At 35.0% G+C, this 22,210-nt stretch overlaps 1 protein-coding gene across 5 annotated transcripts in view; it reads right to left on the reverse strand.

Annotated features, from left to right (window-relative positions):
• Nucleotides 1-2,463: 2,463 nt before the first annotated feature.
• The window catches only part of schlank (ceramide synthase schlank), an 86,510-nt gene continuing 66,763 nt past the window's right edge, over nucleotides 2,464-22,210 (reverse strand). For 2 of the 5 annotated variants that reach the window (XM_085950528.1, XM_085950527.1), the window contains 4 exons: nucleotides 11,823-12,044; nucleotides 10,585-10,703; nucleotides 6,818-6,962; nucleotides 2,839-4,720 (listed from right to left, as the gene is read on the reverse strand). In XM_085950528.1, coding sequence (XP_085806654.1) covers nucleotides 4,529-4,720; nucleotides 6,818-6,962; nucleotides 10,585-10,703; nucleotides 11,823-12,044 — 678 coding nt within the window. In that variant the 3' untranslated portion in view covers nucleotides 2,839-4,528. Of the gene's footprint in view, nucleotides 4,721-5,927; nucleotides 6,018-6,817; nucleotides 6,963-10,584; nucleotides 10,704-11,822; nucleotides 12,045-22,210 lie in introns of those variants that run through there. The other 3 variants (XM_085950532.1, XM_085950531.1, XM_085950530.1) reach the window with 2 other exon arrangements.

A 22,210-nucleotide genomic window follows, 5' to 3' on the forward strand; every position in this document is an offset into this window, starting at 1 on the left:
TTGTTACAAATAATACAGATTTTTTATTTAAATCTTGCAATTTCAGGAATGGCATAAGCAAGTGTATTTTACCGATGATATGTCTGTCGTGTTTACGTTTGTTGTCACAGTATTTCAGTTTCTTCTGTAATTAACAAACCGCCGTCAAATGGATGGTGAAAAAAGGGAAGAAAGCTCGTTCATAATCAAACTGTTGTCAATCATCACTTTCACCCGACGTATAATTTCACAATGGATGACGTAAGTAACAATGTACGCAGTACACAATAATATTATAATATACATTAGGAAAGAACTTTTGATCAAGTATGCATACATTGCGAGTGTCATAAAGAGAATACTTAAGAATTGTTAACTATTACAAAAGAAATAATCAGATTCATTATTACAATAGAAGAATAGGACGTAACACGTGTTACCAGTGAGAAAAACTGACACTCCATAAACAGGATATTTTAGCCGTATTGGGGAAAAACTAAATATTAATTGAAATAAGGCCGTTTTGCGCTCAACGAATGAGAGGATAACAGACACAATTTCTTTGCTTATCCCCTCAACATATATTTAAATGTGGGATAAAATGTATTTTATTCTAATTAACGTACAAAATTTTACAATAACAATATTGGTAAACAAACTTTTAAATATCGTAATAGATTTTTGGGTTTCCACCGTGTCTACTTCTTCCTTCTTTCCTCGACGTTGCGGACTTGTTGCAGAGGCCATTATCAAGATATATGTGTTATGATGAAGTGTAGTGTTAGGTGTATGAATGAGAACGTCGCTCTAAGAATGTCAAAAGGAATCCGATTAGCTAAGAGCAAACTCTGTGTCAATCGCACTGTCAGCAAAATCCAATATTCGATCCGGTATCTCTGGTCGTAACGATTGACACATTACTCTGAGCAACTATTGCTCTTAGCTAGTTGGATCCCTTTTGGCATTCTTAGACCGACGTTCACATTCATACACCTAGACTACACTTCATTATAACACATTATATCTTGATAATGGCCTCTGCAACGAGCCCGAAACGTCGAGGAAAGAAGGAAGAAGTATACGCGGTGGCCACCCAAAAATCTGTTATGATAATAAAAAACAACCGTGCAAAACCTTTGAATACTAATAGCAATTTCAATAATCAAAAATATAGATCCATCATTATAGTAAACATATTGCAAATAAGCATATTTTTTTGCATTAATACATTGGACGTTAAAGATGCGCCTGGCGCGTAACGATTAGGTGGCCATTCGATGTATTTAACATGCTATTTAAATGTGGTAATTAAAAAGTAATTATCTAGTCAGTAGTCAATGTGATGTTTACATTCATTAAGTGCAATAGCTAATTACTGTACTTGATCTAATACAAAATTATATGCAATAATGGCTTCCTTTAAAATATTTTAAAATATCCCTCACAGGTTATTGATATTGAGTTAACTTTGATTGGTCAAAAAATGGGGACAGATTGTTTAAAATTTTCAAATCCCGATATTAATTTTTAATTAATTCCGCTATTATGTTATCATTGCCTGTGATTTCTAGTTATGGATGCAACTGTTATACTATCTTCAATCAATGGTAACACGCATTACAAGATAGAACTAGATTCATATTTTAATAATATCCAAGAGAGAAAGAGTAGGGAATGGCTTGTTAATATGAATAAGAGATGAAGAAAATATAATATAAGCATTTTATAATGACATTATAATAATAGTAATAATATACATTTTCAAAACAACAACAAAACATGTATACCACAAAAACAAACAAACTCCACACAGGTGAATTTTATGATACATTTTCATTTGACACTTTTAAGAATAACATCAGCCGAGCACTTAAACAATAGCACGAATTACAATATGATTAAATTGATTTCAACTGGAAGGAATATAGTACAAAATATAAATGATCACAATTATAATTAAAATTACTCAAGCAATTTTTGTCTGTTGCAATCTTCTCAACAGTGGCTCTTTTTCTAATTTAATAAAAACTGTCAGAGAAAACTGTCGGACAAAACTGTCAGACAAAACTGTCGGACAAAAACTGTCAGACAAAACTGTGAGATAAAACTGTCAGACACGACCGGCATGCAAAAATGTCAGATAGATATCAGAAGTGTCAAATGAAAACAATTAGTTAAAAAACATTCGCATAGCATTCTCATCACTGCTGTTGCATTTACTGAGGCACTCTATTTTAGACAGATAATGAACACCCGTCACTTGTCACCGCACACAATCATTATTAATATATATATAATATTTTTTATATAAACCCGACTTAACGTTTAATACTTGAAGTATGCTCACATCAGAGTCCTGGGACCTCCCCACTCAAATTATTTATTGTCTAATGTAGCAATAGTATTAATATATACACGACAGTGCTTCAGACACTACACGTAAAGGTTTATTTGGAGAAGAACTATTTATTATTATTATTTATTATACTTATTCGAATGAAAAAATAATCTACTTTTCAATCACTGGGTTTTAAGACAAGTACCATATTACACAAACTGTAGCCATCAGTGAACTTGTCGACAAAAAAAAATCTTTATTACACATTATACAGAGTGACTGAAACTTCTTTACCAATTTAATATAATATGTCAAGACAGAAAATTCTATTACCAGATTGAACCAATTAGTCACCTTTTCTATGCCTCACGATATTACTGTGGTATCACAGTATCTGACAAGCCGCATATTTTTAACGAGACACGTTGAATGCAGAGCAAAGCTCTTACTAGAATCACTGTAATACTGATAATTTGTGACTTAAATTATTCAAGCAGATGTCACCGTGTGTTTAATTTTTTAGATTATGCAAATCAATCGACAGAGGCTAGTAATTTGAGTTTTATAGTCGGGCGAGATAACTCGCGAAATTTTTATGTGCGGCCTGTCGATCACGGCTTCATATGTTAAGTACACACGCACGTTCTTGCTCGAAAATTTTTTACTCATTCGAATATGTTTCAACGTGTGTACCATATCGCTCGATGCTTTTTTTTTCGATATCGAGCAATCGCCTCGATGCAAAAAAGATTCAAGGTCAGTAATTCTTGCTCGATATTCGACAGAAATTCGCTTGAGCATGACTCAACGTGTGCTCTTTGGGCATCTTGTGTCGAGCTGCTCGAGCATGTGGACGCAACGACGAGCATGCTTCCAAGTCAACATGTTCGATCGAGCGAAACCGTTGATCAAGAACGTGCGTGGGTACTAAGCTACAGAGAGAGATAATTTGCTAAAGGCATAGAACCGTTTAAAAAAACTAAACACAATTAATTATTATGAAACTTCTTGCGTATATGATTAACATAGTTTGGTCATTTAAATTTCGCTTAGAAGTGCCAATCACCCTGTATAAATAGTAGACGCCATGCTTAGAATATATTACTTAGGAAATGTAGCGATAATTACCCGGAACCGTGCACTTAGCATTTTTATGCAGAATAATAATTAATAAAAAAAAAAATACTGCAACTATAAAAAATACAGTAATTCGACTAAAAATTATGTCTATCATATTTAAAACAAAAACTTAATTTATTCGCTATAGGCACTGACGTTTGGAAACAATTATCATTGAGAATAACGATAGCCCTCAATTCTTCGGTGCCGTATTTGATCAGGTAAGTGCCGCCATGTTGTGAAAATATCTGGGTCCACGTGATAAAATATGGGCAGGTACATAATATTCAATTCCCTACAGAATAGACCACGACCAAAATGGTATGATCAGATGAAAGAAACCACAGAACACTGTGTACAACTGACATACGCTCACGACAGATGGGAGGGAATTATCATGGTAAAACACGACCCTCAGAATGAGAAATACAAAGAATATATATTAAATAAAAGAAGATGCTGACTCGTTCATCGGTTAATAGAGATAAAAAAATATATTTCAATTAATAGATTGTGTATAAAATACTAATCTATGACAAATAAGATACCGCTGTTAATTTCTTGTATTTATTCACTTTCATGGTGCATAATAATCCTTTTCGCTACATCACATTCAGTGTTCCCCCTAAACCGTGCACATAAGCATTTTAAAAAAAGCGCAAGATATTGATTACCGCACGTAACACCATCGAGTTAAAAACCATAAAAATACATTAACACATCTTATTTGTTTCAGTGTAGTTTGAATGAATATTTTAGATTCTAGAAATTTTTCGTCTATCGTCCATTTCAAGCACAAACATACAACATCAAACTTGAAGGAATACTGATAATTTTATATTAAAAATTAGAGGACAAAATGTATGTTTAATTTACGATATTTAAATAACTGGGCATACTTTGACTATCCATACTAACAGTCGTGAAGTTATCAACAAAAGGCACTTAACTGATCAAATGCTCGCCGAATAATAATAATATAACCTTTATAATTTCAGAACAATCGTGTAGGATAGAATCTTCTCTTTTATTTATACAAAACCGGGGGAGGGATTTTTTTTGGATTTCCAGCGGCACAACGATCGTGTGGGTTCACTGCTCCTTCTTGCTCTTCCTCTTGGGCGTGTTGTTGTGACTGTTGCTGTGGTTCTCTTTGGCGCTGGAGTTGTTGGAGTGCTCCGAATGGTTGTTGGACGCGTTCCGGCTGTTCGAGTGCTTCGTGTTGGCGTTCTCGCTGGAACTGTCGGAGAGTTCTGAGCTCGAACTTCGGATATCGCCCTCCATCTGTGGAATATAAACAAAGACGTTGAAAAAAATTTTCATCTGTAATCATGTAAATCATCAAAACGCCCACAATGGCAATGCAAACATAGACCCTCCAGACCAACCTGTTCCGCACCACACTCGATCTTAATCGATCACAAGGCCCTACATTTGGATGTGTAGCATCAACAGTTTTTTTACACCTAGGAATTTTCCAGGAGCAGATAACCATGTCATGCACTAGTGTGCTTTGACTGATTTTGCAGACTTTCTAATAAAAATGCCCATAGGAGACAAGCACTGTGAACTAACAAAAAGAATGATTCGATTTAATAGATATTTAGTAAGTACATATACAAAAACAGAGATGTAATACAGGCATACAAAAACTAAGTGAAGAGATCTTCACATCCGCATTAAGACGCCGCAATTTTTTGAAAGACAACAAAATTGGCCATTGTGGCGACCTGCGCATCTATTCTATACACAAGACTGCTTTCGGCCGCTATCTAGGGTAGGAAAGTATCCAAGTATTAGCACTTATTGTAACAATTACAAGAAGTTAGTTGTAATTGTTACAATAAGTGCTATGTTTTAACAGTACCTCTCTTGGCTGTGATAAATTTTAGAGTGAGATAGACAGTTTTGACAACTCAGACAGCTAACTTATTGTAATTGTTACAATAAGTGTTAATATTTCGATACTTTCCTACCCTAGTTAGCTGCCGTAAAGGCCGAAAGCAGTCTTGTGTATAGAATAGATGAGCAGGTCAAATGGCCCCAACCAACTTGAACATATCTTCCCTTTCGGAGCACATTCTCGCACATTCCCAAAGACGTAGTAGTTTGTATCCTGTAGTTGCACAATCGCTCCGCCAGTTCACGTTAGGTTGAGTAAATGGCTAACATCCATTTCTCATAAAATAAAAATTTATTATGAAACTTCTTTATGAGGCGACCAAGATCCACATTGGATCGTAGACCCAATCAAAACAAAATACCTGCTATGAAATTATTTTACACCAAATTTAAAGACAAAACATTGTCTCATTTAAATACATAATAACTATGTCTATTTCACCTTCCAATTTTTTCGAACTGGATATACAACATCTGTACCATAACTCAGTGGTCGGCAACCTATGGCACGCGTGTCACTCGATGGCACAACCCAGACTAGAATGCGTAAAAATAAAAGTTCCCGACGTTCGTTTGTATAATTCTAGTATTTTAAGTGACTTCACTACGTTACCGTGCGAATAATTCGTCGCATTCGTATTTTTTCGGCTGGATTCAGGCGGGTAGAGTGCACGCGAAACTGTAATCATAGTTTGCATTGTGCGATGAAACTTTGAGTCAGAAATTCGACCATTTCAAAATGAATTGAATATAAATTATGGTGTCTTTAAACAGGGAAAAATTGCAATGTGTTGTTTGGAAACAACAGCACCACGTAATTCAAGTGTTACGAGACTTTACGATACAAAACAGAAGTAATGATTGAATACAGGCAAGAGAAAAGAGTACCAAAAATAATCTATAAAGAAGGTCTATGAATGCATAGACACAAGAAACTATCAAAGTTTATAAAAAAGTTTTTCTACTACATTATACTACATTTGTAAACAAGGAAAACCATTCAAAAATGGCGACTTCTTAGAGATAACTTTTTTATGAATGCCTGAAGATTTTTTTTGCAATTTTTTAAATAAAGAAAATGTCTTTTTGTATGTTTTAAAATAAAAAAACAAAGCCAATGATTTTGACATGAAATATGAAATAAAAACCACATTTGTTCTTTTAACTGTTTCCAGTAAAATTTACAACCATCAGCACAGAACAAATTAGTGATAGAAATATGAAAGCCAGTAGCCATGGACCAAGATTTTAAAGCCGGGTTCGGTTTTTTGGGCAGAAATGGGCAGAACATTTCAATGCAGTCATGCAGAGGTACCGTACTCAAGGGGCATTAAACGGCCACCAAAACACAAAAGTACATAGCAGCGAAAAACTAAGAAGCCAGAGGAATGAAAGGAGCTAGGGGTGGCCTGTACCCAGCGGTGAATCAACCAGTCGATGTCGAAGATGATAAGTAAAAAAGGTAGTTTGAAGTGTGACCTGTCCAGCAGCCAATGCTTTGTAGGCCACTTTGAGGATGAGCCAGGTCCAGATGACGTGCAAGAACAGCAGCAGGATGAGCAGACTGTTGAAGATGTAGTAGGCGGGGAACATCGGCAGGAGGTCAGGCGCCCTGATCGACGTACTGGAAACAAACAATTCAATATTAGCTTTCAATTTCAAAAACCAATACATAGTAGTAAATCTAATATATAAAAATTAATATTTGTGTGTTTGTTTGTTCGTATTTAATGCGCAGCCATACCGTTCATCCGATTGCGATAAAACTTTGTAAACTTATTGCTTGCACTTGCGGGAAGAGTATAGGCTATACTAATATATAAAAATGAATGTCTGTATGTCTGTCTGTCTGTGTGTCTGTCCAGTATGCGTTCCTATATCATTCATCCGATTGCAATGAAATTTTGGTAAGTGGTTGTATGCATACCCATAAAGGTTTCTGAATTAGAAAAATCATCATCTTCTTCTTCTTCTTCATTATATTTTCTTTTATTCGTATGGTTCCTATACCATTCATCCGATTGCAATGAAATTTTGGTAAATGGTTGTATGCACACCCATAAAGGTTTCTGAATTAGAAAAATCATCATCTTCTTCTTCTTCTTCATTCTATCTTCTTTTATTCGTATGGTTCCTATACCATTCATCCGATTGCAATGAAATTTTGGCAAGTGGTTGTATGCACACCCATGAAGGTTTCTAAATTAGAAAAATCATCATCTTCTTCTTCTTCTTCATTCTATCTTCTTTTATTCGTATGGTCCCTATACCATTCATCCGATTGCGATGAAACCTTCATCAGTTGTTGTGGTAACACCCGCAATGGTTTTTGAATTAGTACAACCATCTTCTTCTTCTTCTTCTTCTTCTTCTATTCTATATTCTTCTATTCGTATGCGTTCCTATTCCATTCATCCGATTGCAATAAAATTTTCGTCAGTAATTGTGCCAACACCCGCAAAGGTTTCTGAATTAGTACAACTATCTTCTTCTTCTTCTTCATTCTATCTTCTTTTATTCGTATGGTCCCTATACCATTCATCCGATTGCAATGAAACCTTCATCAGTTGTTGTGGTAACACCCGCAATGGTTTTTGAATTAGTACAACCATCTTCTTCTTCTTCTTCTTCTTCTTCTATTCTATATTCTTCTATTCGTATGCGTTCCTATTCCATTCATCCGATTGCAATAAAATTTTCGTTAGTAATTGTGCCTACACCCGCGAAGGTTTCTGAATTAGTACAACCATCTTCTTCTTCTTCTTCTTCATTCTATCTTCTTTTATTCGTATGGTCCCTATACCATTTATCCGATTGCGATGAAACCTTCGTCAGTTGTTGTGGTAACACCCGCAATGGTTTTTGAATTAGTACAACTATCTTCTTCTTCTTCTTCTTCTATTCTATATTCTTCTATTCGTATGCGTTTCTATTCCATTCATTCGATTGCAACAAATTTTTCGTCAGTAATTGTGCCAACACCCGCGAAGGTTTCTGAATTGGTACAACCATCTTCTTCTTCTATTCTATCTTCTATTCGTATGCGTTCCTATACCATTCATCCGATTGCAATGAAATTTTGATCAACTGTTGTGCTCACGCCGCAAAGGTCTCTGAATTGTTACAACTATTTTCTTTTTCTTCTATTCTATCTTCTTCTATTTGTATGCGTTCTTATACCATTCATCCGATTGCGATGAAATTTTGACCAGTTGTTGTGAGCACGCCCGCGAAGAGTTCTGAATTAGTACAACCATCTTCTTCTTCTTCTATTCGTATGCGTTCCTATACCATTCATCCGATTGCAATGAAACTTTGGTGAGTTGTTGTGCCCTTGCCCGCAAAGGTTTCTGAATTACTACAATCATCTTTTTCTTCTTCTATTTGTATGCGTTCTTATGCCATTCATCCGATTGTGATGAAATTTTGACCAGTTGTTGTGCGCAAGCCCGCGAAGGTTTTTGAATTAGTACAACCATCTTCTTCTTCTTCTATTCGTATGCGTTCCTATACCATTAATCCGATTGCAATGGAACTTTGGTGAGTTGTCATGCGCATGCCCACGAAGGTTTCTGAATTAGAAAATCATCTTCTTCTACTATTCGTATGCGTTCCTATACCATTCATCCGATTGCGATGAAACTTTTGTCAGTTGTGTGCGGTTTCTAAATTATTATTGTATAACATACAAAGTTTGTTGTTTGTTTGTTCCATCCAATTTTGATTTTTTTTTTACTACATATTTATAACATTAATAACGTTTTCATATTTTGGATTCGATTTTAATTTAGTGTTCTTATGTTTGACCTTTACTCCTATTATAATTATTTTCATATTGCCATATTGTATTACACAGATATTTTAATATTAAAGAAATAATTACCTCTTATTATTTTTCAAATATCTAAGATAAATATAACCACGAAGCGACCCCGTGCGAAGCCGGGTACTTCAGCTAGTTAATCATAAAAATAACTCCATATAACAGAAAATAACAACTAATGGCTGCAAATGTTTTACCGGCGATCTGCGGAACTACGGATCTCTACGCCATCAGGTCTATATCTACGCCCTCGACCTCGCTAAAGTCCACAACATAAGCGCTATAAAATCGCAGCTAAGATATGACGGTTCTAGAAGAGTTCTATGGTTTGTGTTGAACCAAAAGGATTTGTATGTTTTATAATAATTACCGGCACTTCAATACATCATTGTGGGTTTGGGTCGCCTACACGACACATCTCTGATACTCCTCTGCCTCACACAAGCAAACACCGCATTAGCCGCAAGGATACTGCGTCTCTTTCCATACAGTCCGACCACCTCAGTGTAAGTGATCCTTTTTCCTTCAGGTATATTGAATGGGACTTGCTTCTGGGGTGTTTGGGTGTTTTCCAAAATTTGCAATCCTGGATTCTGATCGATTTTCATGACTAAATGTCATTATTAAAATCTATGGAAATTGCTATCGAAGACCTTATAATTTAATATATAACATGATAGAATAATGTTGACTTTTTCATTGGTTAAGAGTATCCGTGAAGTCTAATCAATTAATGTAGTTTTTTCACTTCATGTAAAATTTAGCAGATACATTGCACTGTGAATGCAAAACCAAGACATGTGCAAATTTTTCAATTTCGAGATTAAATGAGAAACAACTGCAAAAGTCGTGAACTTGATAATGTAAAAGTGAAGTAACTGAAAGAACATGCAACATAATGTAGATATGAAACCAAATATTATGGTTTTTTTTAGAAACTCTATTTTTCCTAACAAAACGAAGACTTCAAACCGTACCTAATATCTCCAAAATATGTCTTGCACATGTCTTGGTTTTACACTCACGGTGCGACATATTACATTTCATCTGAGTCCATACGCTAATTTTTAGTATACCATTGGCACGGTCATAAGATGGTCCATACCTTTCGAAATCATGAAAATAATCAGAAACACAATGTGTTTAGCATTGTTAATTTTTGGAATTGCAAGTATTTCTGCATGTAAATACTCCATCTGTTTATTTATTACTTTGATGGCTTCATCATAATAATAGGAAGTGTAGCTTGAAGATTATTTAATACTGTTAAATCAAGCATAACACGCGTTAATTTTATCGGGAATTTTAGAATAGCTTGAGTGACTATTTTCATCTTATGTAAAGACATTGTTTTTGTTGTGTTATCGATTAGCTTTTAATGTATCGTTGGTCATACTACAGTACATAATAAATTGGGTCCCACCTCCAAATGATATAGAAGGGATAGATTCCTAATCTGGTGAAGATCCACATGACGGTGAAGATTCCGAAGATAACATCACACAGCTTCTGATAGTTGGCGTACTTTGTCATCTTGGCAGCCTGAAATCAGTCAACAAAACTAATCAGCACATATACACACCATTATTGGACTATGCAACTCTGCAAAGCTAACAAAGCAACCCACAAAGGCTAATTTCAATGATTTAAAAAACTTTAAGCGTCATACGGTGAGCGAAAGGATCTCCATCGCTTTGCTTTAGCTTCCTTTTAACTTCCTTCACCATGTTCGATCCTTCGAGGATCATATGGGCATCCCGCAGAGTGGAGGTTGTATTAACAGATTTTATTTTTTTACAGGAAATGGATGTTAGCCACTTGCTCAACCTATTAGGTCCATACTCTGACTCCAATTGTTTTTCAATTTGTATTTTCCAGACCCAGGATTCGAACTTGGGACCCACGACATTATAAACCGACGCTTAAGCCGCTCCGGTAGATCTCCATTATGATGGTTTTGAAACAAAGCTAATTCTAATTTAACTGAGTCATTTATTTGTATTTATTTATTTATTATATTATATTTGACAGCGGTTTCGGGCTACAAACCCTCGGAAATCTTCAGAATGGGCAACAGTTACAATCGTCCAAGATTGGAAACATGTAGTCGGAATCTTTAACTTCAGTAATAGTCGACCGTTCCGAAGATGGGTTTATAGCCCGAAACAGCTGTCAAAGCAAATGACTCGGTTAAAGTAAAATTAACAAAATCAACTTTTGTTTCGGACACCGCTCGAAATGGAAAATTTTACGAACCGTAGCGCTAAATAATTTTCAGAAAATATTAACATAGGTATCTAATTTTATGTATATTTTACAAAAATGAGTGTTAGATTTTTTATTATATGGCCTATATAGCTCAGACGGTCAAATTATTTTTTCCCAAGAACTATATTTTTGAGGATTTCCTGAACCGGAACGGCGCTCTGGTGCGCCCCAGTTCATTTCGAGCCCTGGTTTCAGAATGATTCTTTTTTATCATTTCTCAATCATTTTTTTTGTCCTCTCGTCCTTGATTCCCATGTATTATATACAAATTGGCACTCTGTAATGTCACCAATTCTATCGTTAGCAATTTATTCAGCAGTCTGACAGGTGACATGGATTATTATAACGGGGACACATTGGACAGGGAAGCTGCAAGAGAATTTTTTTATTTACCTCGAGGAATATGTCGACGCAATCATGCAGCAAAAGAACAAGAGTTCCGACTCTGTGGAGGTTGCAAACCCAACTGAACGCCATGAGGGCAATAGTGGCGATGTGGTGAATGAACATCTGCCAGAAGTCCTTGCGCTTTACATCGAAGAACTGGGATATGGCCAGCGACCAATAGAAGGACAGCGAAATCATGTAGTACCACCAGATGTCATCCGTGACTCCCTGAAAACGGAAACAGAATCATATAAATAACTTATTAATTAACACATCGGACGCAGTATATAGTGTGATGTGACATTAACAAAACTTTTCATTCCCAAGTTTTTGAAGGAAGCCAAGACCCACCACGGGTTGTAGTGCCATAAATGATGATTCAGCAGACAAGGGGACACGCAAGTGAAGTCATCTCAGATAGAATTTTGCTATCACCATATATCTTTATTAAGAATCTATCATAGCGACTAAACATGAGTGACAGCCATCAGCTAAAACATTCAAAATCCTGAGGCGCCCCTGGGACATTTTAAAAACCTCTGCATCGATGCACAACGTTGTCCAATCTAAGTTTTAAATAAATGTTGCCATCATGTAACATGACAGCACTACTAAAACAATGATAAAATTATTACAAACACATCCGTAGCATATCATATTATAAAATACCATAAATTCTACGAGAATTACTATTATTAGAGTACGATATAAAAAGCTAATTCTGCCAAACAATACATTCCGATCACGGCAATAGTATATGATGGCATGACATATAATTCACAAAGACAATAGAGAAAATGTGGAAAAATATTCCCAAACAAAGCTTGACCGAGTGGACTCATTGCCCATGGTGAAAAGATCGCCTGTTGAAGGAAGATAGATGTCGAGTAATTGGACAAAACAGTACATGCTCAGAACATAGTTATCGGCTTTCCAATTGGCATTACCAGTGGCAGGTTGGTTCTGCACCTTGCGAGAATAAACAACTGATGCTCTCTATTTCTAAGCTGCCCAGAATGGCAGAGTTCTCATTTATACCTCGTATAAGTCGAAAAAAATACGTAGCTAAACAAAGATCTCTTCTAAATTGCAGACCGCAGTATGTAAGCATACCTAAGAGAAAGTCAGTTGAATAAAGCTACAGATAATATCCATACAACCTCAAGTAAAGGACTCTCAAGAATTTCTTCCGAAGCTTCTCCACTGTAAGGCCACACTTCAACTGATGCGGTGCCCAAACAAAAGACCCACTCTAAAGCCTGCTTTGAACTAAAGAATTAAACAAAAGTTTTAATACCGTAACATCCGAAAAGACCCGGGAAATACGTAAGACGAAGCCCGACATTTGTAGCGTCTTTTTACATTTGATAGCTATATGACCACTAAATGACAGCTTACTGTAAGCTTACAATAGAAAGTTCCGTGAAACTGAACTAGAAGAAATGACATAAAGTGATATACTCTTGGATGATATACCGTAACATCTATTAAATTGACCTACTTCGCGGATTAGTTCGAAACCGGCATCTGACGGTTATATAAGTCGGCCGCTACTTAAGCAAATATTGATATGTTTCTCATTAAGTAGTGTTGCTCTAGCGTGACACTGTGCACTAAAAGTAGCTATCAATTAATTCCTCAATTACTAACCGACATCGTGGATTACTCCATTATTTACGACTTTAATTTAATATACTAAAACCGATAGCAAACATTATAACGCAATTTGATAAGCATTACATGTAACAACTACTAGTTAAAATCGTCATAATTAACCAAGATGCTCGTAGTTTAATTGGAAAAGCATACTGGCGCGAATCCAGCAGATACAGGTTCAAGTCCCGCCGGGTGTCGTATTTTTTTTCTACAAAATTATTTTTTCTAGCGTGTATATGCAAAAAAATTAACGTTACGTGAGGAAGCCGAGCACAGCACCTTTGAGCATCAATAAACCGACAACGATTGGATTGGTCGCAGCAATGCTTGGGCGAGTCACGTACTGACTGAGCATTTTGCCTCGCGAGGCTTTTACATATATTATCTATGGTGAAACTGCCTCGCGATCACATGAGGCTGCTCGCTCAGTCAGAACGCGCCTAATGACGATTTGCTTGAATTTTTTTTGTATATTATGCATTTTAAAATGTGCGACAATACTATCAGTGGACCGGCGGTTGGAAAACACTACTATATGGCACGTGCCACGCAGTCCAAAACTATAATGATTGTACTGTCGGCAACAGTGACATCCTCCCATTTCAGTGTTATCAGATAAGTATGTGGGGAAAAACCACACGATTTTGAAAAAATCATACAACTACTTTAAATCATTTCCTATAATAACATATTACTATTAATTGACTACTACCATTGCGGTAAAACCCCATTAAAAAAACAGGAGGAAAGACATAAAATATGCTCAAATACTATAATATTGTTATCCTCAACGTATATTATATTATATTATATTATATTATAATATTATATTACATTTTACAATAGATTCAATGTAATGTATTGATAAACAAGTAGTATATCGCGATTCTGCAAAAATGAATGATGACTTTAATCAATTATTAAGAGCGTACATAAGTGAAACGGCAAATAATTTTCAACTGTATGTAGAACGAAATTACGGCCGCGTTGCCATTCGGAGAGCGATAGTCGAGGCGTCTGCACGTCGATTCGTTTTATGACGGCGTCGGATAAAAATATTCTTAAATCGTGTAAAGATGACTAAAAAACTTTACGTATGTACTTAAAAAAGAAAACATGTCAATGAATATACTATTATTATTACGAATGTAATAATAAACATAACATAAAAAGGACGCATGTTGAACTTTGATGACAAATTATATTTCGTTCGGCTTCCGTCATTTGCACCCGCGATCCGCATTCCGCGCATTGCCTAGTCACTATATTTTTAGACCATGCCTCAGCTGAGGTATAGCATTAACGAGAAAAAAATATATTTCACCATTGGTTTGTAAATCACAGTGTTTATTCTTTATGCGAATTTTACATTAATACCTGTATTGTCTTCACATATACTTTTTTTATGTTTTTCAGTATTTTTTTTTATTTTTCTTATAGCTTGTCCAGATGACGCGATACGCCGCGACTGCATGTGGACAGCTCAATGAGGTCACCCCTCGACCGCGCGCAAGTCAAATCGCTCCATCTGGACAAGGCCTTATAATTAGGTCAGGGATGGCAAATAGGATTTGATCGGCGTGCCAAAATGACACCGATTTGTTTTAGTACGTAGCTCGTGCCATTTCTTTTTAGGTGTGCACTTGATATAATCTAAATAATATTTATTGAATTTAAAAAAAAATAGATACATCGGTAACTATATTGTTTATTGAATTTATAAAAAAATGATTCACATAAAATGTAAAAACATTCATTTTAATTACATCCACGATGGCCGCGCAGCTTAAGCGTTGGCCTATTGCATCGTGGGTCCCAGGTTCGAATCCTGGGTCTTGCAAGTACACATATTGTTTTTTCAATTTGTGTATGAGTCAGAGTATGGACCTAATAGGTTGAGCAAGTGGCTGACATCCATTTCTCGTAAACACAAAATCTGTCAATACAAACCTTCACGCTGTGGAGGCCCATATGATCCTATTAGGATCGGACATGGTTGAAAGAAAAAGAAGAGATTTAATGACACGCTAATTTTTGTTTGAGGTTTTTTGTTTCATGTTATTCGCTTTTTATATCAGGCTGATATGTCGTTGATTGCAAATTAATACGTCATGCTGCTGAATCTTCTTTCGTCAACCTATTTCTAGTCTTTGAATTACATGATTCAATATAGAAAAAATACTTTCACGTGAGTATGTGGAAGAAAAAATGGTCTACAACGAGATTGCTAGTTTTTTAACAAATATAAAAGTATCAGGCATGCTTTTCCATGTTTTTAATAATATTATGTTTTCAATTCGGCATTCCAATTCATCAATTTGAGAAAGCCGACGACATTCCAATTCTTCAATACATTTTTACATGTAAAATTTTTGCAGTCCAAATAGGATTAGATTTCAAATCAATAATTTCAGTACAATATATAGTTACAACATGATTTCGCTTTGATTTTATATTTTTCCGCTACATAAACGTTTTGAATATAAAAAAATAAAAGGAATTATTTTTTTTGCGTGCCAAGTTGGGCACGCGTGTCACGTATTTGCCATCGCTGGATTAGGTACCACTTATGTGTTTTTCCTTTCTACCCATTTTCAATAATTCTCCAATATATTCTTAATAACTAGGTGGGTACTGTATTTATTAATATTTGATGTAATTTGATTTATTATGCTTTTTGTGTCTGCCCCGTTATTGGGAGTATTGGAACCAATGTTCCCTGTAAGGTGTGCGCGCGCACACCTACCAAAATGTGTCCGCACACATGTTTTCATCCCCCGCTCAGTCCTCACACAAAAATATTGTAAAAGAAAGTTTCCTTTGCCAGATTTTAGTTTTGCTCGAATGCACAAAACTATCACATGCACAATTCTTCGATTCATAAAAATGTCAAAAAGGAAAGGATATGAAACTTCAAATGCTATCATCAAGAAGAAATCCTGCGATAAATTTAAATTGGAATGGCTCTCTGAAATCGTTGAAACACAAATACCATATTCAAAGCATTCGCAAAAAGTAAGAATTGGTGATATATTTGTTTATTCGGAAACAGATGATTGGGTCAAATGTATCATATGCTCCGCAGCAAATATACAAGGAGAATTCACGACTGGAAAGAAGTGGATTGAATGGAGGTTGTATATTTTAAAAAGGCATTTAAGTGGACTTTCGAAAATAATGACAGAAACGCCCGAAGAACGAAAGAATAGGATTGAGATCACTGAACGCAAAATATCTAGTATAATGTAAAAATTATTGAATTTGTCGAATGGATTACGCAGTCATTAAAAAAGATTTTTTGCCGAATTACGGAAGTCTCGGTTTCATTTCATTTCACATTGATTGCTGACTGAATAATTACCTTTTAATTACCACATTTAAATAGCATGCTAATTATATCGAATGGCCACCCAATCTCGAATATCGATAAAATCACTGAAATTAATAAAGTTTTAATGAAAGATTGTATGTGTGTGTTCGTGGGAGGGGGGGTTACCGCACCGGGTGAAGGCCCGACTGCTCAGATGCGTTGATGATATGCACACACAATAGAAAAATTAGAGGGAGCGTTGATTGGAACCATCAAATATTCTTTTATTTTTTATTCTCATTATATTATATTCACTGTGATTGATCCTGTTGGTTGACCTAAATAATTAAAAAAAAAAAAAACATACTTGGCTGATAAAAATACAAAAATTTAAAACATGATAAGAACAGAGTAAAAATTCAACAACATACTAATACACATTGCTATGACTCAAAACCTAACGGACAGTAGATAACTAATTTACTAACAAGCAATATCAATCACGACTTTTAAATTTCACTACATTCAATTAATAATAAATTAATAACAATTAATAAATTATTGTCTTTCGCAACATGAGAGCCGGCGCACACGGGGACCGCAGGCAGCCACTTAATGCTGCGCTGTCGCTGGTCTACAACGCGGTATGGACATTTGACCGCAGAAAACTGCAAGCAGCCGTAAGTAACCGCGATATTATCATCGTCACTTGCGGTTGACTAGTTCCTTATAAAAATTTAAAAATATAAAAATATTACCCACAAGCAATAAATAGTTTTAGTTCGAATAGCGAAATTTAAATTAACATCACGTATTATCTTTTTAATTCTTTTAATAGTTTGTATGCAGGTAACAGTCATGGCCCCCCCCCACAAGGGGGGGCTGACAGCGCTCTAGCCTAGGGGCCCGGCGTGGCGGGTCAACCACTTAAGTGAGATAAACACACACTGCAAATTCGCTCTAATAGTTTAAAAATGTCGCATGCGGCGCTATTTCACGGGTGGAATTTTATTTTATAATTATTTTTAGTGTGTTCCTTGACTAATAAAAATGACTATCCGATATGGATGTCGAGTGCCGACAATTTAATTGGCTTTATTTAAAAATGCCAAATTTTTCGAAAAATACACGGAATACCCTTTATTTTACAAGGAACCCAGGAGTTCCTGTTGTTTAACATTACACTGCCCTTAACCTTAGCAATACGTTGGGGTGGGGGCGCTTTAGGATGTGGGGGCCATGGTAACAGTATACCAGTGGCGAAGGCTGGAGGTAGGCGGTTAAGTTCCGCCATAAACAGTGCACACTAAATTTTGTCAGGCATACGTATTTGTTTTCATTGAAATAAGACTACAATTATTTACAGATGGTGTACATGCAATGCAGGTGGTATAAATAACAGGCAGGGTTTAATTGAATGTTAAAAACTAACCGGCAGCTTAGTTCAATAAAAACATATACGTATGACTAACAAAGTTTAATGTGCACTATTTATGGGGGATCTTAACAGCCTACCTCCACCCTTCGCTACTGTAGTATAGGTACCTATATATTATAAAAGGGTCGTCGTTTATTCGACCATGGTTGCTTTTAGATTTATTTTATTCACGAGAAAACGGTCGGTTCATTAGGGCTTAGAAATGGACAATCTCTGAAGGGAGATGGAAATATATAGTTTTTTTTTTAATCTTGTGGGAAGAGCGTCTTTTCCAGTAAAATTTCGGAATAATTTTGTGATAGGGGAAAAATGATATGCCGCTAAGTACGCATGTTAGCTTTTTTTTTGAGAAAATACAACTTTTTTTTATAAAAAAAAAATGTTTCAAAAAACTCGATATGCCGCCAAATTTCCGCGAACGAAATATAGATCACCGTAATTATTAAATTTAACATAACGAATCACACGATTTACAAGATGATTTATAATATTATAACATAACCACCAAAATCATGAATTATTAAATTAAAAATATAGTGGGTCTATTCTATACTTATCGACCGCTAAAGTGATAGATATTAACAAACTCAGGGTAGGTTTGTATCAAAGTATTAGCACTTATTGTAACAATTACAATAATTTAAAAAAAAAAAAAAAAGTACAGAATAGACCCACGATTACCCATTAAGGTGTGATTAATTATTCAAACTTCAAATCAAAGTAACCAACAATAATTACAAGACAAAAATAACTTTTTATATACCACGTTTTTAAATTTTCTGTTGAATCATATGACAAATGAAACTAATGTTGATGATGATGAAAAAAAATTGACAATTCTATGTATTAATAAATACTTTTTTTTGTACTTGATAGAAATACTGAATAAATATAGAATACTTAAATGTCATTTTGACATTTCATATTGATTTCTAGGACCCCCTTAGCAACCAATAACAGTGAGTAGTAAATATTACTTTTAACGATTTTTTTCCGAAACATACAAACAAAACAAAATTAACTGAAAATGAATTCAATTCTGCTTAAAGATGGCCAAAAGTATTAAAAGAATGCATTGTCGTCGTGTTCTGATATATTCTAAAAGTTTCAAATGTCTAGCTAGTCGGGAAGTTAGTTAAAAATCTTCAATCGTCCAATACAAATCTTGGACAAACAAGAAAAAATTGTACTGGACACACAAGAAAAATCTGTACCGGACAAACAAGAATACGAGCTAATAAAAACGTGGTAAAATATCAGATTACCTATTAAAGTGTGATTAATTATTCAAACTTCGAATCAAAGTATGCAACAAAAAAATAAACAACGAAGTTTTGCTTCTAATATTCATAATGATTTAACTCTCGATTTCATATCATGCACAATAATGTACCTACGTACTAAGATCGAAAAAGCCAAACCGCGGAAGTAAATAAATATGTGTAAGTGCACACATTGACTTACGACTTTTTTCAACTAATCGTTGATCATAATAAACACAATAATATGTTAAAAATAATCGACAAACACTATTAATATATTGGTCCAAAGTATAGCCAGTCGAAGGTCGTGAGACTGTGAGAAAATCCATATTTATATTGTTAAGCACGCCACCAAAAATCCATAGGTATGTCGGTAACCTAAAAACATAATGTCTATTAGCAGGGATAGCGAACCAATGACACGTGGACCAAATTTGTTTAAAAAAGCTAGAATGTATGCAGTGGCGATTCTCCCTTGAGAGCGTTGGAGCGGTGCACACCCACCCACTCAATTTATGCGAAAAGACTTTTTTTAAATGAGTATTTAATTTATATTTGATTAATTAAAAGTGTTCTGATCTATTACCGTAGTCATTAATTCATATACAAAAACAAATTCTAATATGTGTTTTTAACCGGCTATTTTAAATAATAATATTATATGTTGATGTGAGCGATATTCGCCATCGCTCGACCAAAGCGCCCAGTAATCTAATTTCGATTTCTTTGCAATGAGAAAGAGCGTCGTCTGGCGCGTGGAACAGCAATACGTAAATATTTTTTCTACGTGCTCGGGAGCGACAGTTCAAGTCGCTCTCGGCCCGAACGCAGATTCATCGGTTTTAAAACAATACAGCCCGTATCACACGTACAATTATTGTATGACAATTTTTATTCAATATTATTATAAAAATAAATTCTTTTCACAGTACGCATTTAAATTTCTGCACATGTTGACAACATTTCTCAAATTTAGGCGAAGTACAATTTAAAAATAAACTTCAAGTTTTTTTTCAGTTTGATAACTAAATTCACAATGTTTATCAATTATGATATCTCTTCAAACTAGTTCTGTAATACGTCTGACTTTTGAGATAAAAATAAACTCAAAAATGAATTGTCTGTTATTTACAGCTTGGATAATTTTTATAATGCTGATGGCGCCTCAGCATTATAAAACATTTTAACCGAAAAAAATCTCATTGACACATTTACGGAAACGGTTTTACTATTAAATTTAATTTTTACTATTCCGATGACATCAGTGGAAAGCGAAAGATGTTTTTTCACACTCAAACGGATCAAGTGTTTTAGTAGAAACACCATCGCGCAATCAAGATTGAACGCATTATGTATGCTCAGTATCGAAAAAAGAATGATACAAGAGATTCCTGACTTCAACAAACGCGTAATTGAAAAATTTGTGTCGATGAAAAACAGAAGAATGGATTTCTCATACAAATGAACAATAAATCACGGTCACTGCCAGATACGAGATATTTCGGTACTACTAATAATTCGGTCAAAACAAAATAGTTTGTGTTAAAGTTTAAAATCCATTTTTTTTCAAGAAAAACTGTTTTTAGAGGTACAACAAATAATAAATAGTGAGTTATTTATTATTTCTTTTAAATGTACTAAATTAAAAAAACCAATAGTTTTTTTTTTGATTTTTTGGTGAAGTTTTGATGAAGGCAAATGCCTTTTTACGGCAGTCAAAAGGTGAAAAAAGTGAACTCCCAGTAAAATAACTCACCGGTCGCCACTGAATGTATGAAAAAGTGGTTTGACAGAAAAATGGGTAGAAGTCACACATACATAGTGGTTTCAACAAGTATAGAGTCTTTTATGAATTATTATGAACGGCGAACAAATAAATTAATATCAGACACGTCGTAAAAATATTAATATTTTAATAAATTGTAAAAAAAATAATGTTGTGTAGCAGGTGTGTAAGTTTCAAATTGACACAATAGAAAAAAAAGGTTTGCAATCCCTGATATTTACTAATAATAACATTGAAGTGTCTGTCTGTTCCAAACTTCTGTGGGTCTATTCTATACTTATAGACCGCTAAAGTGATATAGTGATGAATATTATCAAACTTAGAGTAGGTTTGTATCAAATTATTAGCACTTATTGTAACAATTACAATAAGTTGGTTTTTATTATTGCAATACATGCTATATTTTAACAGCACCTATCTTGCTGCTGTAGAATCTCTCTCTAATCTATCTCTCTGTAAAATATAGCACTTATTGCAACAATAAAAACCAACGTATTGTAATTGTTACAATAAGTACTAATACTTTGATACAAACCTACCCTAAGTTTGATATTATTTATCATTTTATCACTTCAGCGGTCGATAAGTATAGAATAGACCCACTGGACCAGTATTGATGAAACTTGCACATGTTTAGCATATTACATTGTTGGTGACAATTTACAGTAGTTTGATATTGATAATGTCCAAATAGGTTATAGGATAAAACTTCTAGAAAACAACGCACTGCGTAAAGTGGTCAGAAGCAACGGTGGACTGACATCCGGGTAGAAGGTCGCGCGCCTACACCCAACCGTTGTCGAATAAAGAACTTGCAACAATTCAGCACGACCGGTAAATTATGTAAATTCGTCAGATGGTCAGCCACTTAGTGGTGGAGTCATTGGGCGAGGTGCGGGAAGAAGGGCGCGCGCCTAGATCCAACCGTTGCCTATTTGAAAA

The sequence above is a fragment of the Rhyacophila brunnea genome, unplaced genomic scaffold, assembly GCF_057557595.1.
Source record: "Rhyacophila brunnea isolate RB1 unplaced genomic scaffold, BYU_Rbru_1.0 scaffold_23, whole genome shotgun sequence".
Taxonomy (NCBI): Eukaryota; Metazoa; Arthropoda; class Insecta; order Trichoptera; family Rhyacophilidae; genus Rhyacophila; species Rhyacophila brunnea.